The 20,191-nt window shown below is 42.5% G+C and overlaps 2 protein-coding genes across 5 annotated transcripts in view; one reads left to right on the forward strand and one right to left on the reverse strand.

Moving 5' to 3' along the window:
• Positions 1-10,312, reverse strand: part of LOC115177559 (amyloid-like protein 1) — a 53,253-nt gene extending 42,941 nt beyond the window's left edge. For all 3 annotated transcript variants that reach the window (XM_029738461.1, XM_029738460.1, XM_029738459.1), the window contains exon 1: positions 10,049-10,312. In XM_029738461.1, coding sequence (XP_029594321.1) covers positions 10,049-10,114 — 66 coding nt within the window. In that variant the 5' untranslated portion in view covers positions 10,115-10,312. The remainder of the gene's footprint in view (positions 1-10,048) is intronic.
• Positions 10,313-11,280: 968 nt separating this feature from the next.
• Positions 11,281-20,191, forward strand: part of LOC115176413 (suppressor of tumorigenicity 14 protein homolog) — a 34,713-nt gene continuing 25,802 nt past the window's right edge. Inside the window, exon 1 of one of the 2 annotated variants that reach the window (XM_029736444.1) lies at positions 11,281-11,569. In XM_029736444.1, coding sequence (XP_029592304.1) covers positions 11,543-11,569 — 27 coding nt within the window. In that variant the 5' untranslated portion in view covers positions 11,281-11,542. Of the gene's footprint in view, positions 11,570-12,342; positions 12,571-20,191 lie in introns of those variants that run through there. The other variant, XM_029736443.1, reaches the window with a different exon arrangement.

The following is a 20,191-nucleotide window of genomic DNA, read 5'->3' on the forward strand; positions in this document are numbered from 1 at the left end:
TCTGTTTAGAGGAGACTAACAGAGTGGAGGATAGATCTGTTTAGAGGAGACTAACAAAGTGGAGGATAGATCTGTTTAGAGGAGACTAACAGAGTGGAGGATAGATCTGTTTAGAGGAGACTAACAGAGTGGAGGATAGATCTGTTTAGAGGAGACTAACAGAGTGGAGGATAGATCTGTTTAGAGCTCCTGTTTTACCAACACGACTGATAAACAAACAAACTCATTACAGTCTGATTTGCTGAGCCTCAAATCAGATACTTCTTCCCCGGTCTTCCCAGACATGAGCCACTGGTCAGAGCCACTCCTGATGAACCATTAGATTACCCAATCCCTTATCTTGTGTCAACATCCCTTCTGTTCCCACTGCCTCGGGGCACTGTGGAATGACACTGCATCTTGCATCAGAACAGACTGTGCCTCTCTTTCCTTATTTTTTAATCATCCTCGCCTTCAATCTTCAAGTCTGAATCTGTTCTACTGACAGCTGCTGTGATATGACCACACACACACACACACACACACACACACACACACACACACACACACACACACACAGTCTTGTATGACTCAACACCGGAGCCTTGACATGTACAATTCTTTGACACAGTCATTGTCATGGAATCCACACTGCCACCCCATCCCCATGTACGAACTGACTGCAGGTGACTCACCCTGTTGTGGAGCTAACACTTCACATTATATTAGCACAATAATAATATCATAAAGGTCAACCATACAAAACCTAGTACACTATACAATTCAGGTAAGGCTCCACACAACCCTATATGCACTAGTCCTTAAATAGTAGGCTATGCAATTTAGACACGGCTACATATCACCATGTTACATGCTGTAGGGCTACAACGATCACTGTGAGAGGCTTGACACCATCTCTCCACTCAATCTGTCATCTGTCTGGAGCCTGTCACTGCCAGACACAGCTCGGGGCCTCTTTATATGAACACTGCATTGTGTTATTGCTTTCCTGCTATTCCCCCTCTTTAAATCACAGTTAAAGAAATGGGTTGAGGGCTGGCATCTTGTCATGACGCAAGATGGAAAAATAGGCACTGCGGATAACAGGCCGGGAATAATGTTATGAAACAATGCCTGGATAACATGTCATGTCTTGTACTGCCCCGGTCTGTGTGTGTTTATTTCACCTTTATTTAACCAGGTAGGCCAGTTGAGAACAAGTTCTCATTTACAACTGCGACCTGGCCAAGATAAAGCAAAGCAGTGCGACACAAATAAAACAGAGTTACACATGGAATAAACAAACGTACAGTCAATAACGCAATAGAAAAATCTATGTTAAGTGTGTGCAAATGTAGAAGAGTAGGGAGGTAAGGCAGTAAATAGGCCATAGAGGAGAAATAATTACAATTTAGCATTAACACTGGAGAGATAGATGTGCAGATGATGATGTGCAAGTAGAGATACTGGGGTGCAAAAGAGCAAGAGGATAAATAACAATATGGGGATGAGATAGTTGGGTGTGCAATTTACAGATTGGCTGTGAACAGGTACAGTGATCTGTAAGCTGCTCTGACAGCTGATGCTTAAAGTTAGAGAGGGAGATACAAGACTACAGCTTCAGTTATTTTTGCAATTCGTTCCAGTCATTGGCAGCAGAGAACTGGAAGGAAAGGCGGCCAAAGTAAGCGCTGGCTTTGGGGATGACCAGTGAAATATACCTGCATGTCCTGTCTCTATGTGTTATTTCAGCCTGTGCGACTCTGGTGAGATAATGGGCTGCAGGGTGCAGTCTGCTGGTCTGTCAGCGCTCCAGTCCCTCAGTAGATTAAACATTAGTATTATCTCATTTCCTCAGGCCATCATGTAGACTGTCAGATGGGGGTGAAGAATGATTCAACCATTCAGACAAACTGTAAAATGAACCCTCTATGTCCAGGCCTGGAAACCTCCACCTCCATTTCAGCTTCTTGTCCTTTATGAATGTATTTTTTTTGCAGACAGAAGTGGACTCATGCAAAATATCCAATTTGTTAGTGGAGCTAGCGTGAATATTGGCTGGTGTGTGCAGCAGAGAGAGCATGGCCTTGACCATGGTAAGCTGGGGGATGGATGAAATGTTGACCCGTCTCTGTCGGAGTCCTATTGTCACAGATTAAATACCTGAGACTTTTCATTAGCTGATATCGAACACAGGTCCCTACGTCTGTCACCTTAGCCATTACCCGAGGAGGTCTGAACCTCTTGACAAGGTTGCTAGGTGTTGTACTAAGGTCACTACAACATGTTTACAACCATGGTATCCTCGGTACATATATTACTTTATGGCAATACAGTGAGAGGATATCTGTTAACTCACTCTTTTGTCAGTGTAAAAATATGTGCTATGGCAATTGAGTGCAGTTAACGATATCTGCTGTGAGAACATACTGTATGTGGAGGATATTCTCTCGTTGGAGGTATGAAAAATGTACTCAGACGAGCAGCAGTTCTGATGAGGTTGGGTGACGATGGACGACAAGGAAGATGGAGACAGAGTGTCTGTGTGTTGAGAGAGAGAACAGAGATAAAGATAGAGGACAGAGAGAGGTAGAGAGAAAAAGAGAAAGAGGACAGGAGGAGAGCGAGAGAGAGAGTGAGTGAGAGAGAGAACGGAGAGTGGAGGATGAATATTTCAAGAGCAAACAGTGTATGTGTAGAAAGAGAAGAGCTGGTGTAGAGTCAGGATCCACTCTGAGGCTGGAAGGGGAATGGGGTGGGTTCTGGGGAGGAGTGAGTGCGTGACAAGAGTGCCAGTGCCCAATCCAACAAGCAAGAGCCCAGACCTTTCCAAGGCCGTCAATAATTGATGCAACTGCCGCAGCGTGCCATCTTTTTAAAGCAGTGAGTGTGTGTGCCTGGATAGTGTGTGTGTGTGTGTGTTGGTGTACCCTGCGTGTGTCTGGGCTGTTTGTCCGTCAACGTGTGTGGTGTGTGTGTGTCATTGAGGTGCATTGTGTACCCACTGCACTTTTTGTATTCATGTGAGCATAGGAAGGAGGAAATGAGCCGCTAGCTATCCCGCTGCACACCACCTCACTTCACTCCCTGTCACCAGCTGCTGGGTTTGCCCTCGCTACCGCTGTGCCAAGCTGCATCCCTCTGCTGCTAGAGATGGCAGAGAGCAGAGCACTGACACTGATCCAGACATCTCCCTCTATGCCAATCCACTCCACCCATCCAACGGTGTGTGGAATGTTAGTTCACTGCTGATGAGCCTCATCGGACCCTCTGAAATCCTCCCCAAACTCCCTGTCAGCCAGGCCAGCCTCCTCCCCACTCCCTGTCAGCCAGGCCAGCCTCCTCCCCACTCCCTGTCAGCCAGGCCAGCCTCCACAAAGCTATCCATGCGTCCCGGTGCCATTATGGAAACGTCCTGTTGCATTCCAGCCCCGCCCCGCACTCCACTTCACTGGCTCTCTGCATGTGTGTGAATGGGTAATGACTAGGCTCAGTGCTATGGCCTGCAGGCAGTGTCCTTCCTCCACTTTCCCTGGGTCACCTGTGAATACATATACAATACATGACAGAGATGAATCTCTGCCTTTCCAGACACCAGAGAGCCTGTGGGTTTAGAGTTTCTCTTAGCACCAACAACGTGCCCTCTACTGCCCTCCTACCCACCAAGCCTATATCGCCGCTCTCTCTCAGTAAACTTAAACTGTCTCCTCTATCTAGCCTCCCCCACTCTCTCTCTGACTAATGGAGGACACGCTCTCTCTCTCTCCTCCCAAACACGGAGGACAAATGTTATCACTACACTGCAGATGTCTCGCGGGCGGCTCTTCTGAAACCTCCTGCTGGCTTCGGCAGGGACAAGCCAGACCCACAGCTCCGTTTCGCTTCAACTTTTTTCAGCAGAAATTTTGCCAATTAGGCTTACCAGGCCTAGCCTTTGGGATGGGGGACCTTGGATTGGAGTGATATCTCCGGCCTGCCAGAAGTTCTGACATGCACGCAGGCACTGGGGCCAGGCGTGATCAGAGTGGCTATGGATGTACTGTATATGCCTCACACTCCCTCTCCCCCTAACTCTTAAACATGCACAACACAGTTTTAGGGAATCTTAGTCCCCCTTTGTGTGGCACTCTCTCAACTCTCCCTAGCTGTTGGATTTGCATGAGACTCCGATGGCCTTTCGTACTTCGTGATACCATGCACTTCCTTGAATGTCTGTCATGGCACGAATAACCCAGACCGCTAATTAAATGACCCACGTAACATCTTTTAATTTAGCTATCACCTCCGGTAATGGCTTAATTGCTGAGGCACATTTACAGCAATTATTTTATCTTATGCCTTTCCTTTCATTGTGCCCGGGTTTAATTTCACACTGACTGTGCAAGATTTTGGATCAGGTCCTTGTTATGTGCTTTTCACTTCAAAACACTTGGAAAGAGCACAATAAAAAGAGAGGAGAGGAAAGATGGGATCCGATAAAACAGTACATTTCATGTCCTAAAGCACATGCACACGGCAGAGCAAAGCACAAGGGAAACGATTAATGAAACCCTTATCTCCTTCCTCGAAAATTAATTAAACGAGAAAGAAATACAGACAGACACAGAGAGAGAGAGAGAAAGCTGCTAGTATCCTGTAACTATTTCTACATATCCATAGCACTGCAGTCACAGGCAAGGGGAGTGGAGGGGTGAGCTTCTGTATTCCAACACAAGGCCTGAAAATGCTGAAGGGGGAACATGCGCAGCAATTTAGCAACTCCCTGTATCCATTTAATCTTCTTCCTCCTCCTCCTCTTCTAAACATACCCCACTATCTTTCTCCCCCTTCCTCTCTCCTGCCCTCATAAATTGGAGTGCATATGTGACCTGGAGAGCTGTGTTTCATGGATCTACCAATGGCCATTAGCTTCTCTGGTCTCCCTGGGTTCCAGCGGCCTTCTCTGCAGTCATTTATCTTGATAAACACAGAGCTGTGCATTTCCCCCAAAGCTTGCGGTTTACTGTACTCTTTCTTTGTTATTCTTTTTTAACTTTTACTCCTTTTTCGTGGTATCCAATTGGTAGTTACAGTTTTGTCTCATCGCTGCAACTCCTGTACGGACTCGGGAGAGGCGAAGGTCGAGAGCCATGCGTCCTCCGAAACACAACCCAACCAAGCCGCACTGCTTCTTGGCACAATGCCCATTTAACCCGGAAGCCAGCCGCACCAATGTGTCGGAGGAAACACCGTACACCTGGCGAGCGTGTCAGTGTACATTGCACCCGGCCCGCCACAGGAGTCGCTAGTGCGCGATGGGACAAGGACATCCCTGCCAACCAAACCCTCCCCTAACCCGGACAACGCTGGGCCAATTGTGCGCCGCCCCATGGGTCTCCCGGTCGCGACAGAGCCTGGACTCGATCTAGGATCTCTAGTGGCACAGCTAGCAACTGCGATGCAGTGGCTTAGACCACTGCACCACTCGGGAGGCCTGTACTGTACTCAAATATATGCACTGGCAGATAACAAAACCTGCTCATTCCTCATCATTAATACATCACTTGACTCGGACACTTCAGCTTGATACAAAACATTTCTTTGAGGATACATTAATCTTCATCATTGCCATCTTTCCATTTTCAGGCAGGTGGAAGTAGCATGAGGCTGAAGTGCTGTTATAAACAGAATGTTTAAGATCATCAATGTCATCTTTTTATAGCAGTTATTTTCTGTCGGAGTCATGACACACGCTGTGTTATTGTAGGGAAGGTGACCTCTGCTTCACTGGCTACCAAAACTATTTGCTCCGGCCAAATGCTACGCCTAGCCCACAGACACTAGTTTCTTCTCTGCAATGAATCTGGATCAGAGTACCTCCCCTACGATTTCTAGAATGCAAACACTAGAATGTTCTAGACAGTCTGATTGGTCCCAGAAACCGATGGGTTGGGCCCAAGGAGAGATATATATAGATATAGAGATATATATATATATATATATATATATATATATATATGACTGATAGGTCATATGTATGTATTCCAAAATATTTTTTATAATGGTTGGGGAGTGCCAAGATGGAGGCACGGTGGTGTCAACACAGTGCCCCCTATCAGTCATATAGTATGTATGTATGTATGTATGTATGTATGTATGTATGTATGTATGTACATACATACATACATACATACATACATACATACATACATACATACATACATACATACATACATACATACATACTATATGACTGATAGGGGGCACTGTGTTGACACCACCGTGCCTTCATCTTGGCACTCCCCAACCATTATAAAAAATATTTTGGAAGCTATATAAATGCATTTATTAATGTCTACAGACACTTTGATGCAGACACCCTATTGCATACTTTTAAATTAGATTATGTGAGCGAAACATAAAACACTTAAAATGAAAATGTCATAAAAATTCCTTAAAGTACATTTTTTTCAAATGATGTTACTACATCAACAAAAAAATACTGAAATACATGTATTTTGTCCTTGAAAAATAGTATTGAAATTCTGTAGAATTCCATTAATTCCTATGGAGGACTGCTCCTACTGGGAAGTGCCAATATGGCAGACCGGTGGCTTCAAAGCCTTTCAATGGCCAATACATAGCATCAGCAATCCAGGGTTGGGCCAGAGCCAAAACACACGTGGGTAAAGCGACATTTTGAAAATTCATCATTGCCTTTGGTACTCTGATTGGTTAGAGATGATCCAATCGCTGATGGCTTTGTTTTGTACAACACCCCTCATTTTGATGTCTCCACAAATGACTTCAATGATTGCAGTCTCAAACTGAAGTATGTAGCGAATGAAGAATTCAGTTTGAGTCGTCAGGCAAGATCTATGCTAGGTGTCAATCAACTAAATACTCTCAGCACTGCAAGTGGCACATGTCATTGCATCAAAGGTGGCTGAGGTTAAGACACAGGACAGTATAGATAAACTGTCAAATTATCATGCTAGGAGTGTCACGCTACTGTGTCAGCTTCATGGACACTGACGTGAAGTAAACAGTTAAACATTTTTTTTTTTTAAATACATCTACAATGCACTGGTCCCTGCTTTTAACACAATACACAGTAAGAACATCACACACAGTATGTGAATAGCAACAAAATGGAGAACAAGGACAGAGAGCAGAAGAACACATTGCATAATGGTTGTGTTTCAGATGGGTAAATGTTGGACATTGCCCTTGTGCTTTGAAACTCTCTAATGTCTTCGTTCTCTTACATTTCGTTCTGTGTAAACAAACCCCATTTGTACTGCACCCTAAAGCCACTACATGATACAGACAACAGTTCGCAACGCAAAATTGCCCAATTTCAAACTTTACCACAGAAAAGGCGAACAAAATTCAAGAACCATCTAATACCAGGGTGTTAAACCAGCCTCTTCAAAGTGTAATCTGGACTGTAAACCTTCACATATCTGCAGGTCTCCTTGTGTAAACCTAAGCATGGTTCCTCAGCATACAGCAGTAATCCCAGTAATGCTCTTACAGCACTGGAATAATTCCACAATGAAAGGTACAGGTTTATGGCTAATAAAACGCACTGTGAGCAACCAGCACCAATGGTTAATAAATACACATGCTAATCCTCTTAACATCTTCAGAATTAATCCTTACAAACCACACTATGATGATTACATGCTTTCTACTGACTGGAGATTGGGATTTCTAATACCTTCCAAGGGCATAATGTACAGTTGGTAGACAGTATATGGATTGATAGGTAGAATGACAGATTATGCATGTGAGCTAGTTCTTACAGAGGAACATAGAGCTTCTCCTCTAGTCTACTTACACCCTTACAATGCAACAGTAACAAAGAGAGGGAACAACTCACACTTATATTCCCAGGTGGAAAGTGAGCTTGTGTGTGCGGCTTTCCTTTATTTTCTAGGAAAGTGAGCTTGACCTGCAATGTAACTCCAGCTGAGGCTCCATGAGTCACTGCTCACACCCCACTCTCCCCTGCTTTCCACCCAGCACCACCCCTCTGCCCTTTTATACCTCCCCTCCACTCCAGAGCCCCCACAGGGAGCCTGGTCTCCCTCATTAGCTGAGGGGCTGAAGGCCTCCGGGGGGGAGGCGTCTGGGTCTAGTGGTCCCTGGAAGTCACCTCTGACGCATTGGCACAGCTTGGTGGTGGGTGGCTCAGGCTGAAAGGGCCCATGATGGCACATATCAGTCTGGAGTCTAGACCTTCACAGGTGTTCTACATAGAATGGCCAGATGAGAGAAAATTCTGCACATGTGCTATGGTTTCCCAATTAGCCAAGAGAGTGATTTGATCCTCTGTGGACAAGGTTAAATGATATGTCTAAGTGTTAGCACTTTGAGATACACGAGCCGTGATTATAAAAAGGTAAAACGGTAGAAGAAAAAAAGCAATTACTCCATTCAAGTAACACAGCAAGGTACTAACAATTCAAACGTCATGATTTTGAGTTGGGAAACTAAAATAATTGGTCTATTGTAGTGATCCATGGGTGAAATGGAAGAGTCATAGTCTGGAGAGTGCAGTGCTATGCTGTGGAAGAGCTCATTAAAGTCTGCTGTCAGTGATAGCGGTATGGTGGGAGGGCTGAGTGACTGATGGCTGCCTGGTCATTACATTAATCTGGCCCCAGAACAGTCTGTCTGTCAGAGACTCTTATGTTCAACATATGAAGCATGAGATGGAGATAGAGCCTGCTGAGCTGACCTGAGAACAGCCATTTGCATTTTTTAAATTTAATTCAGTGCAGTGACAAGATGGAGCTTAGTAGTGGCTCAGGCCTCAGCCTTAGTTCATTCTACATCCTGCTATACAACATGTAGTCGGATCAAATAAGATCAAGATCAAATATGACCCCATATTAAAGCAGGGGGCTAAGGTGTAGGCTTACAGAAAGATAATTTGCTCTCATTAAAAAAATAAACAAGGATGTAAGATGAAAAGCACCACATTTCACAATCAACACAGAATTTCTCCCTCGCTTTCCCCTGGATTCACAGTGGTGCAATGAAAGGTTTAAGCACAGGCCTCCATTGCAGATAAATCTTATGCAAGTCCCAGATTCAAGAAATAGCCTGGAGAAGACTGTACATTTTCATTAAAATAGCAGGTGTGATGCTACTCTCTCCCTGTATGGGACGGCAGGTAGCCTAGTGGTTAGAGCGTTGGGCCAGTAACCGAAAGGTTGCTAGATCGAATCCCTGAGCTGTCGTTCTGCCCCTGAACAAGGCAGTTAACCCACTGTTCCTAGGCCTTCACTGTAAATAAGAATTTGTTCTTAACTGACTTGCGTAGTTAAATAAATATATGCAGCCGGAAGACCTACTGTGTTCTCTCATTCAGCATTCCTAGCACCAGTGTCATGACAAAGCAGTCCGTCAGTGGGGCTCCTCTACATCCTACCTGGGATACTGATGGTATAAGGCCACCATTACATTCATGGCTCTGTGATGTTCAAACAGCACTTGATTGTACATTCTTTAATAAAGGCTTGCATGCCCATAATAGCATAGACCAGTCTATGGACTACTGATATGATAAAAACAAATATGAGATGTTGTATTCTTCATTTTTTTCAATTAGACCAAAAAAAAACCGGAGTTTCCGACAAAAAAGAATGACCCCACCCCAGGCTATGAAGACGTTCAGTACATGTATCTCTTTGTTTATCAAGGGTAGGTCCCAAATGGTCTCTCTCTCTCAAACCAGGGGGGAGAGGCTGACATACAAAACATCCTAATACAAAATGCATGTATTGGCTTGAGTACTTGGTTGGCATGACCATAATGTCTACAGATATTTTCTGCATTTCAATAATAGAAATTTGCTAATTAGACAGTAGCATTAAGTCTGCGTTGGTAGGTTACTGAGCGTTCCTTCTTGTTGACGTGTAATCTATCATCTGACAGTCTGTGTGCGCATTCACTTGCTAATTAAATCTGTCCAAGATAACGGTGCGCGTCAGCAAAAAGGATACGAATTGTGTTATTCATGACATGAGTGATATCGATATCAACATTTACGATGAAAGATAATACTCTTGGTGCTTACCTCGACATTTCCCCACATGCGATGGGACAATACGACCATCAATATGGGTAACACTGAATGTCCCATTTTCACTCCTTCTTCCGTTTCTCAATTGGAATGTTTTCTCTTTATAATCTGAATTGATTCCCAAATACAGTTACATCAGTTACTATGAAGAGCTATATTCTGTTCGCTGACTGCCTCCGATATCTCGTGCGTCTGTGTCAGTGCGCACTTGCTCTCTCCAATCGTAGCCCGGGCTAATATGTGGCTGCAGCCTCGCTGGGGGAAAAAAAAGAAGCTTTTTTTTGTCTCAACGCCCATCTACGAGCTTGTGTTGTACAATGGACTTTCCTCAAAGCGCCAACATTTTAGGATTAACTGCGGTTTGATTTGGTAGAGGGAGACACCCAATGGACATGAATGGGAAGTGCAGGCAGTGGATGGAAAATGTTCTATCTATGGAACTACCTGAACGTTTTCATAATATGCGTCACGAATTCAGTGACAGCGGTGCCGAAACAGGCTGCGTTCACGTGCTAGTCGGAACTAGGAAACTTTGAATGTTCGATTTGGGTGTGCGAGATTTGACGTCAGAAGAGTTTCAGGGTGTATTAAGTGGTGGTGTCCCATCCTTTCAGGCTGTTGGCCTGAAGTAGGACAATAGATTTAAATAGTGGAGTATGGTATTTATTTATTTTTAGTGAGTGTAGTGTTATGATTGGGTATTATTTTTATATATTTTTTGCAACGTATAATGGAGTTATACTCCAGTCTAGTAGGTGTCGGAAATGCAAAATTAATTGGATGGCAACCGCTGTTAAAGCATATAGCAATGAACCTGTCATTCATTATACGAACGATAAAAAATGTCTATGCCAATCCAAATTCTGTATTTGGTCACTAGGGGGCACGCAAGGTTAGATAATTGTCTCGCTCTCTACGTGTGGGGTATCAGTGTATTCAATCATTTCAATACTTTATTAGCGATTTTTCAATTTGACACAATATTTTTCTCAGCGTTATGAAGATGTGATGTAGACCTATTTGTTATGAAACGTTGATATCGAGAAGATATATATGTATGTATGTAGCCTACCTACCTGTAGAGCTGATATAACAGAACCGCATCTGTTTACACAGACTACTTCTAATTGAAATGTTCTGTAAAATCGCAACTTCCTCATCATCAGGCCCAAATCTCACCTTGAGTTGTGGACGTTTACAAAGGTGTGGGCGTGGCTAAAAGTTGTGGGTGTGGATGGAAAGGGTCAGTATCAAGAAACAATTGTTGACTGAAACAAACTCCTCAGCCACGACAACCACAAATGTTTCACTACTTTTAACCAGAGGAGTCATTGAAGGAAAACATTTTTTCTCCATTAATCTCCCTCCCGCGTTGACTTGAAACGTCTTGGACCTCGGGGGGGAGGAATACTGTCCCGTGTTTCTAAATCGTTTTGTTTGATTGAACTGTCTACCAACTGGATTTAAACTCTTAAGTAATTGAAGAAAATGAATTCCGCACGATTTGAATACGAGGTAAGTTTTGTTATACAAATTATACATTTAGGAACAACGGTGTAACCAAGTCCGCCATGCGCCACTGTTGTGGCATTGTTAGCAACTTAATTTGAACATCTATTTTACAGACATACATAACGTTTCATTCCAGTCACCAAGGTTTCTGTAAGGGCCACCTGTCAAACTCAGCCCATATAGGCAAACCAATTGACTTTAATTGTCAACATACCACAAGTGAACACTTCCAGGAAGTACGTTGCTTTCTCACTGGCCTTCAGGTTATCCCAGTTAATTTTAAACTTGTATAGTTAACTTTTTATGTTGGGTAATTATTCATTATCATATAATTTGAGGATGGATGGGCATAATTAATTTTAAATAAATAATTAAAGTTAGATAATTAGTTCTGAATGCGATGTCTTTTTGATGAATTAAGGAAGAAGTGTGTTGGAGGAAGGAACACAGGATAGGATTTGTTATTTTAAGATATCCTTTATTTAACCAGGGAAGTCACATTGAGAATTACATCTGTTTTCCAGATGAGCCCTGGATAACATGAATGAAAGTTCGCAGGGACCCTCCCCATCTTGACTGTCTGGATATTTCTCCACCCTTATGTTAATTTAAAGACAGTAAAAACTTTGATAAGAGACACATGACAAGTGTAAATGTATCAACCAATCATTCATGGTTTAAGTCACATCACTCTAATTAATGTCAACTCTATCTCCCTTACTGGTCAGGGCGGCCATATTGATTTCATATACCTCCAGTGTTCAGTGGTCACAAACTAATTACATGTCCTTGCTGTACTAAGGGCAGGCCCCGGCCCCCTGGTAACAGTACTTAGTATTGAGTCCCCACTCCCAGCCCAGACAGTGCTGGTATTCTGATATCCTATGGATCCCAGACTTGTACTGACTCGATCCCCCTCCAGCCTCGCTGCTGCTCACCCACAGAGGAAGACAACTGAGAAGAAAGTTAGTCGCTGCACAGAGGAGTTTAGAGAGGGGGGGAAGGTAGGTTCCTCTATGGAAAACCTCTTCCTCACACTGCATTTTGATATTATTATAAATGTTGGTTTTGATGTTTATACACCTGCATAGTCATGTTGATTAAAAAGTGAGGGTTGTGAAATACTACATAGCTCAGTCAAAAAAGAAAAGCAAACAGAAGGTTGGAGTCTTCTGAAAGAACATGCACTTTTTAGGGACAAGAGGAGGGATATCATATTTGTAAGGGAAAGGAACAATAATTCTGAATACTTGCTGGTATACTGAATAATATAGTCTGTTTTCCCTGAGTGACCTGTTGAGATGGGCGCTGCCTTGTGCAGATCATTCATGCTCAGGAATGTACTCCTAGTTTTCCTGGTTTGTACAGTATGCATTGTCATAGTTCTTGGACTGTCTCTAGGTTTCCCGTAACAAATACTGAAATGATAGTTAAACATTAGCTACACATAGAGGAGCTGGTATAGTCTGTAGAATTGGGTCATGGAGATGTCCACACAGATATCCTGGTTGTCATTGATATATTTCCAGGTTACACAGTAAGTTAGTACATGCAGTAGCTTTTCATGAGTTGTGTCTAAGAGAAAATGCTCCTTTGCTTACACAAATGTTGTTAAGAGCAGTTCTCTGATGAACACGTACACTACATAACCAGAAGTATGTGGACACCTGCTTGTCGAACATCTCATTCCAAAATAATGGGCATTAATATGGATGGTGCTATAACAGCCTCCACTCTTCTGGGAAGACTTTCCACTAGATGTCGGAACATGCTGCGGGGACTGACTTCCATTCAGCCACAAGAGCATTAGTGAGGTTGGGAACTGATGTTGGGCGATTAGGCCTGGCTCGCAGTCAGTGTGCCAATTCATCCCAAAAGTGTTCGATGAGGTTGAGATCAGGGCTCTGTACAGGCCAGTCAAGTTCTTCCACACCGATCTCGTCAAAACATTTCTCTATGGACCTTGCTTTGTGCATGGTGGCATTGTCCAAACAGTTGCCACAAAGTTGGAACCACAGAATCGTCTAGAATGTCATTGTGTGCTGTAGCGCTGATTTCCCTTCACTGGAACCGAGGGGCCTGGCACGAACCATGAAAAAGAGCCCCAGACCATTGTTCCTCCTCCACCAAACTTTACAGTTGGCACTATAAATTTCGCCAGGTAGCGTTCTCCTGGCATCCACCAAACCCAGATTTGTCCATCGGACTGTCAGATGGCGAAGTGTGATTCATCATTCCAGAGAATTCGTTTCCATTGCTCCAAAGTCCAATGGAGGTGAGCTTTACACCACTACAGCCGACGCTTGGCATTGCGCATGGTGACCTTAGGCTTATGTGCAGCTGCTCGGCCATGAAAACCCATTTCATGATGCTCCCGACGAACAGTTCTTGTGCTGACATTGCTTCCAGATGCAGTTTGGAACTCGGTAGTGAGTGCAACTGAGGACAGATGATTTTTACACGCTACTCGCTTCACCACTCAGCGGTCCCATTCTGTGAGCTTGTGTGGCCTACCACTTCGGTGGCTGAGCCATTGCTGCTCCTAGATGTTTCCACTTCACAATAACATGCCTTACAGTTGACCGGGGCAGCTCTAGCAGGGCAGAAATTTGACCAACTGACTTGTTGGAAAGGTGGCATCCTATGACGGTGCCATGTTGAAAGTCATTGAGCTCTTCAGTAAGGCCATTCTAGTGCCAATGTTTTTCTATGAAGATGGCATGACTGTGTGCTCATTTTTATACACCTGTCAGCAGTGTGTGGATTTGGATATTTCAGCCAAATGTTTAAAGCGGTGTCCACATACTTTTTTATATATAGGTCATAATTTTATGTGTGGTATTAGTTGTTTCCTCACAGCCCTGAACCCAATCGAGAGAGTTGCTTTTCATCAATGATATTAACAACCATGAAGCATGTGCTGACGAGCAGCACTACAGTCATTACAACTCTCATTACTGGTTAGAGATGGTGTGTGTGTGTGTGTGTGTGTGTGTGTGTGTGTGTGTGTGTGTATATTATATTAGGTAGGTATATTGTGGTGATTTTAATTTCTAGCTCTTCAAAAACAATTTCACCCACTGCTAATATTTTGAAATATATATACATTTTTCTTTGCAAGTCAAGTGTCACTAGTGGAAAGATGTAGAAGAAATTGATGCTTGTGCAAACAAATTAACTAATTTGTATAGGTAATTTGTATGAGTCAGGATTGCTGGAAAGCAGATCCCCTTTTCTCTGGTGATGGGGGGGGAAAAATCCATACAGTTACATATTTGGATTTTGTTTTTGACGATATTGCAATATTATTTTTGCGCTTGTTGGCTTTACCTGCACCAAAACTAGTATTTTTCCATCATACAGTGAGGGGGAAAAAGTATTTGATCCCCTACTGATTTTGTACGTTTGCCCACTGACAAAGAAATGATCAGTCTATAATTTTAATGGTAGGTTTATTTGCTAAGGGGACAGGACAACTTCACCGCATCAAAGGGATGATGGACGGGGCCATGTACAGTCAAATCTTGGGTGAGAACCTCCTTCCCTCAGCCAGGCCATTGAAAATGGGTCGTGGATGGGTATTCCAGCATGACAATGACCCAAAACACACGGCCAAGGCAACAAAGGAGTGGCTCAAGAAGAAGTACATTAAGGTCCTGGAGTGGCCTAGCCAGTCTCCAGACCTTAATCCCATAGAAAATTTGTGGAGAGAGCTGGTCAAATAGCCCTTGCACAGCTTGGAGGTGTGTAGGGTCATTGTCCTGTTGAAAACAAATGATAGTCCCACTAGGCGCAAACCAGATGGCATGGTGTATGAATGCGGAATACTCTGTGGTAGTCATGCTGGTTAAGTGTGCCTTGAATTCTAAATAAATCACAGACAGTGTCACCAGCAAAGCACCCCCACACCACCTCCTCCATGCGTCACAGTGGGAACTACACATGCGGAGATCATCCGTTCACCTACTCTGCGTCTCACAAAGACACTGTGGTTGGAACCAAAAATCTCCAATTTGTACTCCAGACCAAAGGACAAATTTCCACCGGTCTAATGTCCAATGCTCGTGTTTCTTGGCCCAAGCAATTCTCTTCTTCTTATTGGTGTCCTTTAGTAGTGGTTTCTTTGCAGCAGTTCAACCATGAAGGCCTGATTTCACACAGTCTCCTCTGAACAGTTGATGTCTGTTACATGAACTCTGTGAAGCATTTATTTGGGCTTTAATATCTGAGGCTGTCAACTCTAATGAACTTATCCTCTGCAGCAGAGGTAACTCTGGGTCTTCCTTTCCTATGGTGGTCCTCATGAGAGCCAGTTTCATCATAGCGCCTGATGGTTTTTGCGACTGCACTTGAAGAAACGTTCAAAGTTCTTGAAATTCTCCGCATTGACTGACCTTCATGTGTTAAAGTAATGAAGGACTGTCATTTCTCTTTGCTTTTTTGAACTGTTCTTGCTATGATATAGACTTGGTCTTTTACCAAATAGGGCTGTCTTCTGTATACCACCCTACATTATCACTACCCTAACTGGCTCAAACGTGTTAAGAAGGAAAGAAATTCCACAAATTACCTTTTAAGAAGGCACACCTGTTAATTGAAATGCATTCCAGGTGATTACCTCATGAAGCATGTTGAGAGAATGCCAAGAGTGTGCAAAGTTGTCATCAAGGCAAAGGGTAGCTCCTTAGAAGAATCTCAAATATAAAATATATTTTGATTTAACACTTTTGGTTACTACGTGATTCCATATGTGTTATTTCATAGTTTTGATGTCCTCACTAGTATTCTACAAAGTTAAACCCTGGAATGAGTAGGTGTCAACTTTTGACTGGTAATACATACATACGTGTATATGTATATGTATATGTATGTGTGTGTGTGTATATATATATATGTATATATATGTGTGTGTGTGTGTGTGTGTGTGTGTGTGTGTGTGTGTGTGTTACTTTGTAATATATTTTTATTACTTTGTAATATGTGAAAGCTGAGACACCTGGGGCTGTCACTTGTTAGGTGTATAAAGTTTCCTCACTATCATATTCTATTTTCTCATCCAAAGTTTTCTTTGTAGAATGGTTCTTTATGGCAACCATAGATGACCCATGAGTCGGACATACAGTGCCTTCAGAAAGTATTCACAGACCTTGACTTTTCCACATTTTGTGTTACAGCCTGAATTTAAAATGGATTTAATTGAGATTTTCTGTCACTGGCCTACGCACAATACCCCATAATGTCAAAGTTGAATTATGTTTTTAGACATTTTTACAAATGAATTAAAGATGAATATCTTGAGTCAACTTTTCAAACCCTTTATGACAAGCCTAAATAAGTTCAGGAGTAAAAATGTGCTTAACAAATCGCATAATATGTTGCATGGTCTCACACTTTGTGCCATAATAGTGTTTATCATGATTTTTGAAAGACTACCTCATCTCTGTACCCCACACATACAATTATCTGTAAGGTCCCTCAGTCAAGCAGTGAATTTCAACCACAAAGACCAGTGAGGTTTTCCAATGCCTCGCAAAGAAGGGCAGCTATCGGTAGATGGGTAAATCAACATCCGGTAGAAAACAACGCTACAGCAAAAGTTGAAATATTTGAACTCTGGCGGCAAGTTCCATCTACTGTGGCAGCTGACGGCATTCACAGCCAGCCTCAATGGCATTTACCATTGTGCTCTCATTGAAAACAATGACATCTGCTTTGCTGTCTACTTTGCTGTCTATCTCGTACCATATAAAAACAGCATTATAGACTTACCCAAAAAGACTTACAGCTGTAATCACTGCCAAAGGTGATTGTAACATGTATTAACTCCAGGGTTGTGAATACGTATGTACATTAGATATTTCTATATTTCATTTGACATATTTGCAAAAATTTCCAAAAACTTGTTTTCACTGTCATTATGGGGTATTTAATTAATTTTGAATAAATGTAATCCATTTTGAATTCAGGCTGTAACACAACACAATTTGGAATAAGTCAAGAAGTATGAATACTTTCTGAAGGCACTGTATGTTATCCACCTCAGTATCGGGGAATGATGTCATAGTCCTGATTTGTGCTTTGTAATTTCCTCAGTTACCATTTTAGGATTTCCTGTGTGAATCCTCTTGAGTATTTATTATGGCAGCAGCTTCTCTTCCTGGGATCCAGCCAAATAAAGGCAGTTTTATGCAATAAAAAAAACTTGACATAAAATTTCACAACAGATACACATTAAGTGTGTGCCCTCAGGACGCTACTCTACTACCACATATCTACAACACAAAATATGTGTGTGTGTGTGTATAGTGCGTATGCTATTGTGTGTATGTATGGCTGTGTGTGTGGGTCTCTTTACAGTCCCCGTGCATTTTGAGCCGTTTTTTAATTTTTTAATCTGATGTTACAGCTTGCATAAGTTACTTGATTTGGAATAGAGTTCCATGCAGTCATGGCTCTAATGTAGTACTGTGTGATTCCATAGTCTGTTCTGGACTTGGGGACTGTGAAGAGACCTCTGGTGGCATGTCTTGTGGTGTATGCATGGGTGACTTATAACAGTGAGTGAGTTTTGTAATAGGGAAAAAATTATTTCACAAAGAATTTGTGTAAAGATGTAATTTATTTTGGCTAGCTAAATTGCAGGGGGGGTGTAGTCAGTGTGTACCCATTGATTCTGGAAAATATTACTTATAAATGCCTCATAAGCTTAGTTCAACTGTCGTACCCCATCAGAACCCCAAATATAAGCTTGTTTTAGTTCTGTTTGTAAACATTTGTAAATGTAAAAAAACACGGTATAGTCTCAACATGGTTAAATCTATAATTTTGATTTATAATGGATGGTCAGTCCTTGCATCCATAGCTTTTTCAATGAATTTGAGTGGTTATATTTCTCCGGCCTCATATACCTCAGCTTTTTACACAAACAGTGGCGGGGTACCCACTTTGTTATTGTTTGAACTGCAGATTGCCCGTTTAAATTGTGCTTCAAGAAAGGATATCTGGAAACAGAGCAAGAGAACATGAGTGATTCCAGTATTATAACCACCACCAACTCTGGTTTGGCCAGTAATGCATATTCCCCTACTGACTGGTTCACAGATGATCTATTGGTACATGTGGAGATGTGTTATATTTGGGGATCCACCTTTATGGATTTGGATTTAAGGGCACAACAGCAATTTTCTGATCTTAGAATTCCAGAGATCCCAAGATTGAGCTGAGGGTCCGGTCAGGTGAGGTCACTGTGACCGGTCCTTTCCCAGACAGGATCACTGTCAGCAGTGGAGTGTGATTACGGAGGAATGTGGCTGTTTCGGTCAGAGCACACACTGTCCTCTCTCCTCTTCCCCTCGCTCTCTATCTGGTAGTGCGTGAGCGGTGTGGGTCAAAGTGGAAGTGAGCGGTAAGGGGACACCCAGGTAGGAATTCAGCCAGGGACTCTCCAACAGTCTGCGGTCTCCTGACCGTCCTTGGCATGGCCCGTTAACCCTGCCTACTGCAGTCTCTCACACATGACCAGTAGAGCAGGTTGGTTATTAAATGAACCCAGTCACCTAGTAACTACATGGTGTCCAGGGAGAGAGAATTCACACTAACTCAGCACAATGTGGTGGTGTTATTGTACTAGAGCAAAATAACCTCTACAATGTCCGTAGTAGTGACACTTGTCATGACCATTTTCTACCACTTATCTGTAATCTAATGTTATGGGTTATTATATGGTCAAAGTTCCATAACATAATAATGGGGACTATTAGAATGTGCATTGTCATTAACAAAGCATAGCTATATCATGACTTAATTGAAAATGTAGTGTTATAATTAAAGTTAATGTTACTAGCCAGAGAAGGTTAGTGTTGGTACGTTTGATGTGAAATGTCCACATTTGAATATGCTTTCACAAATGCATTACACTTTCATAAATTGATCTCTTAAGCCATGTAGTTTTAGGCTGAGATATTTCAACCAACAGCTTCCTAAAGTTCTGGTGGAGCTGCCATTGGAAATGTGCTACATAGATAATGATTGAGGATTTAAACATCCACCATTGACACTCCTAGTTAACCTTTAAACAGATGGAATGCCTGTCTATTGAAAGCGCAGTTACTCTGCTCAGTTATATTGTGCAGGCTGAATCAGACTACTCATTGATTTGGTTTGACTTTCATTCCCACTATCTAAAGCCACATCATGTAATGTAATGTACTATACAATAAGAAAAACACACAGAGGATGCACATATGTATGTTTACAAACATCAAATGGTTGTGTGAAAAGGTGCTTGTCATCGTTAGCTATTTCTCTGAACCACACCTCTCAGTACAGAACACCTCATTACCCATCAGTCTAACTGGTTTGACTAATATGCTGCTACCCTACTGTATGCCTAGCAGTCCTACTATGCCTTATTGTTTAGTTAATACCGTTAGCTCTCCAGATGTCCCCTCGTGCTTGTAGTGGTCACATACCGTGCCTTCAGAAAGTATTCACACCCTTTGACTTTCCACCCTTTTTTTGTTTTACAGCCTGAATTTAAAGTGGATTACACTTAGATTTTTTTGTCTCTGGCCTATACACAATAAGTAGAATTATGTTTTTAGAAATGTTTACTAGTTTTAAAAA

The sequence above is a fragment of the Salmo trutta genome, chromosome 37, assembly GCF_901001165.1.
Source record: "Salmo trutta chromosome 37, fSalTru1.1, whole genome shotgun sequence".
Taxonomy (NCBI): domain Eukaryota; kingdom Metazoa; phylum Chordata; class Actinopteri; order Salmoniformes; family Salmonidae; genus Salmo; species Salmo trutta.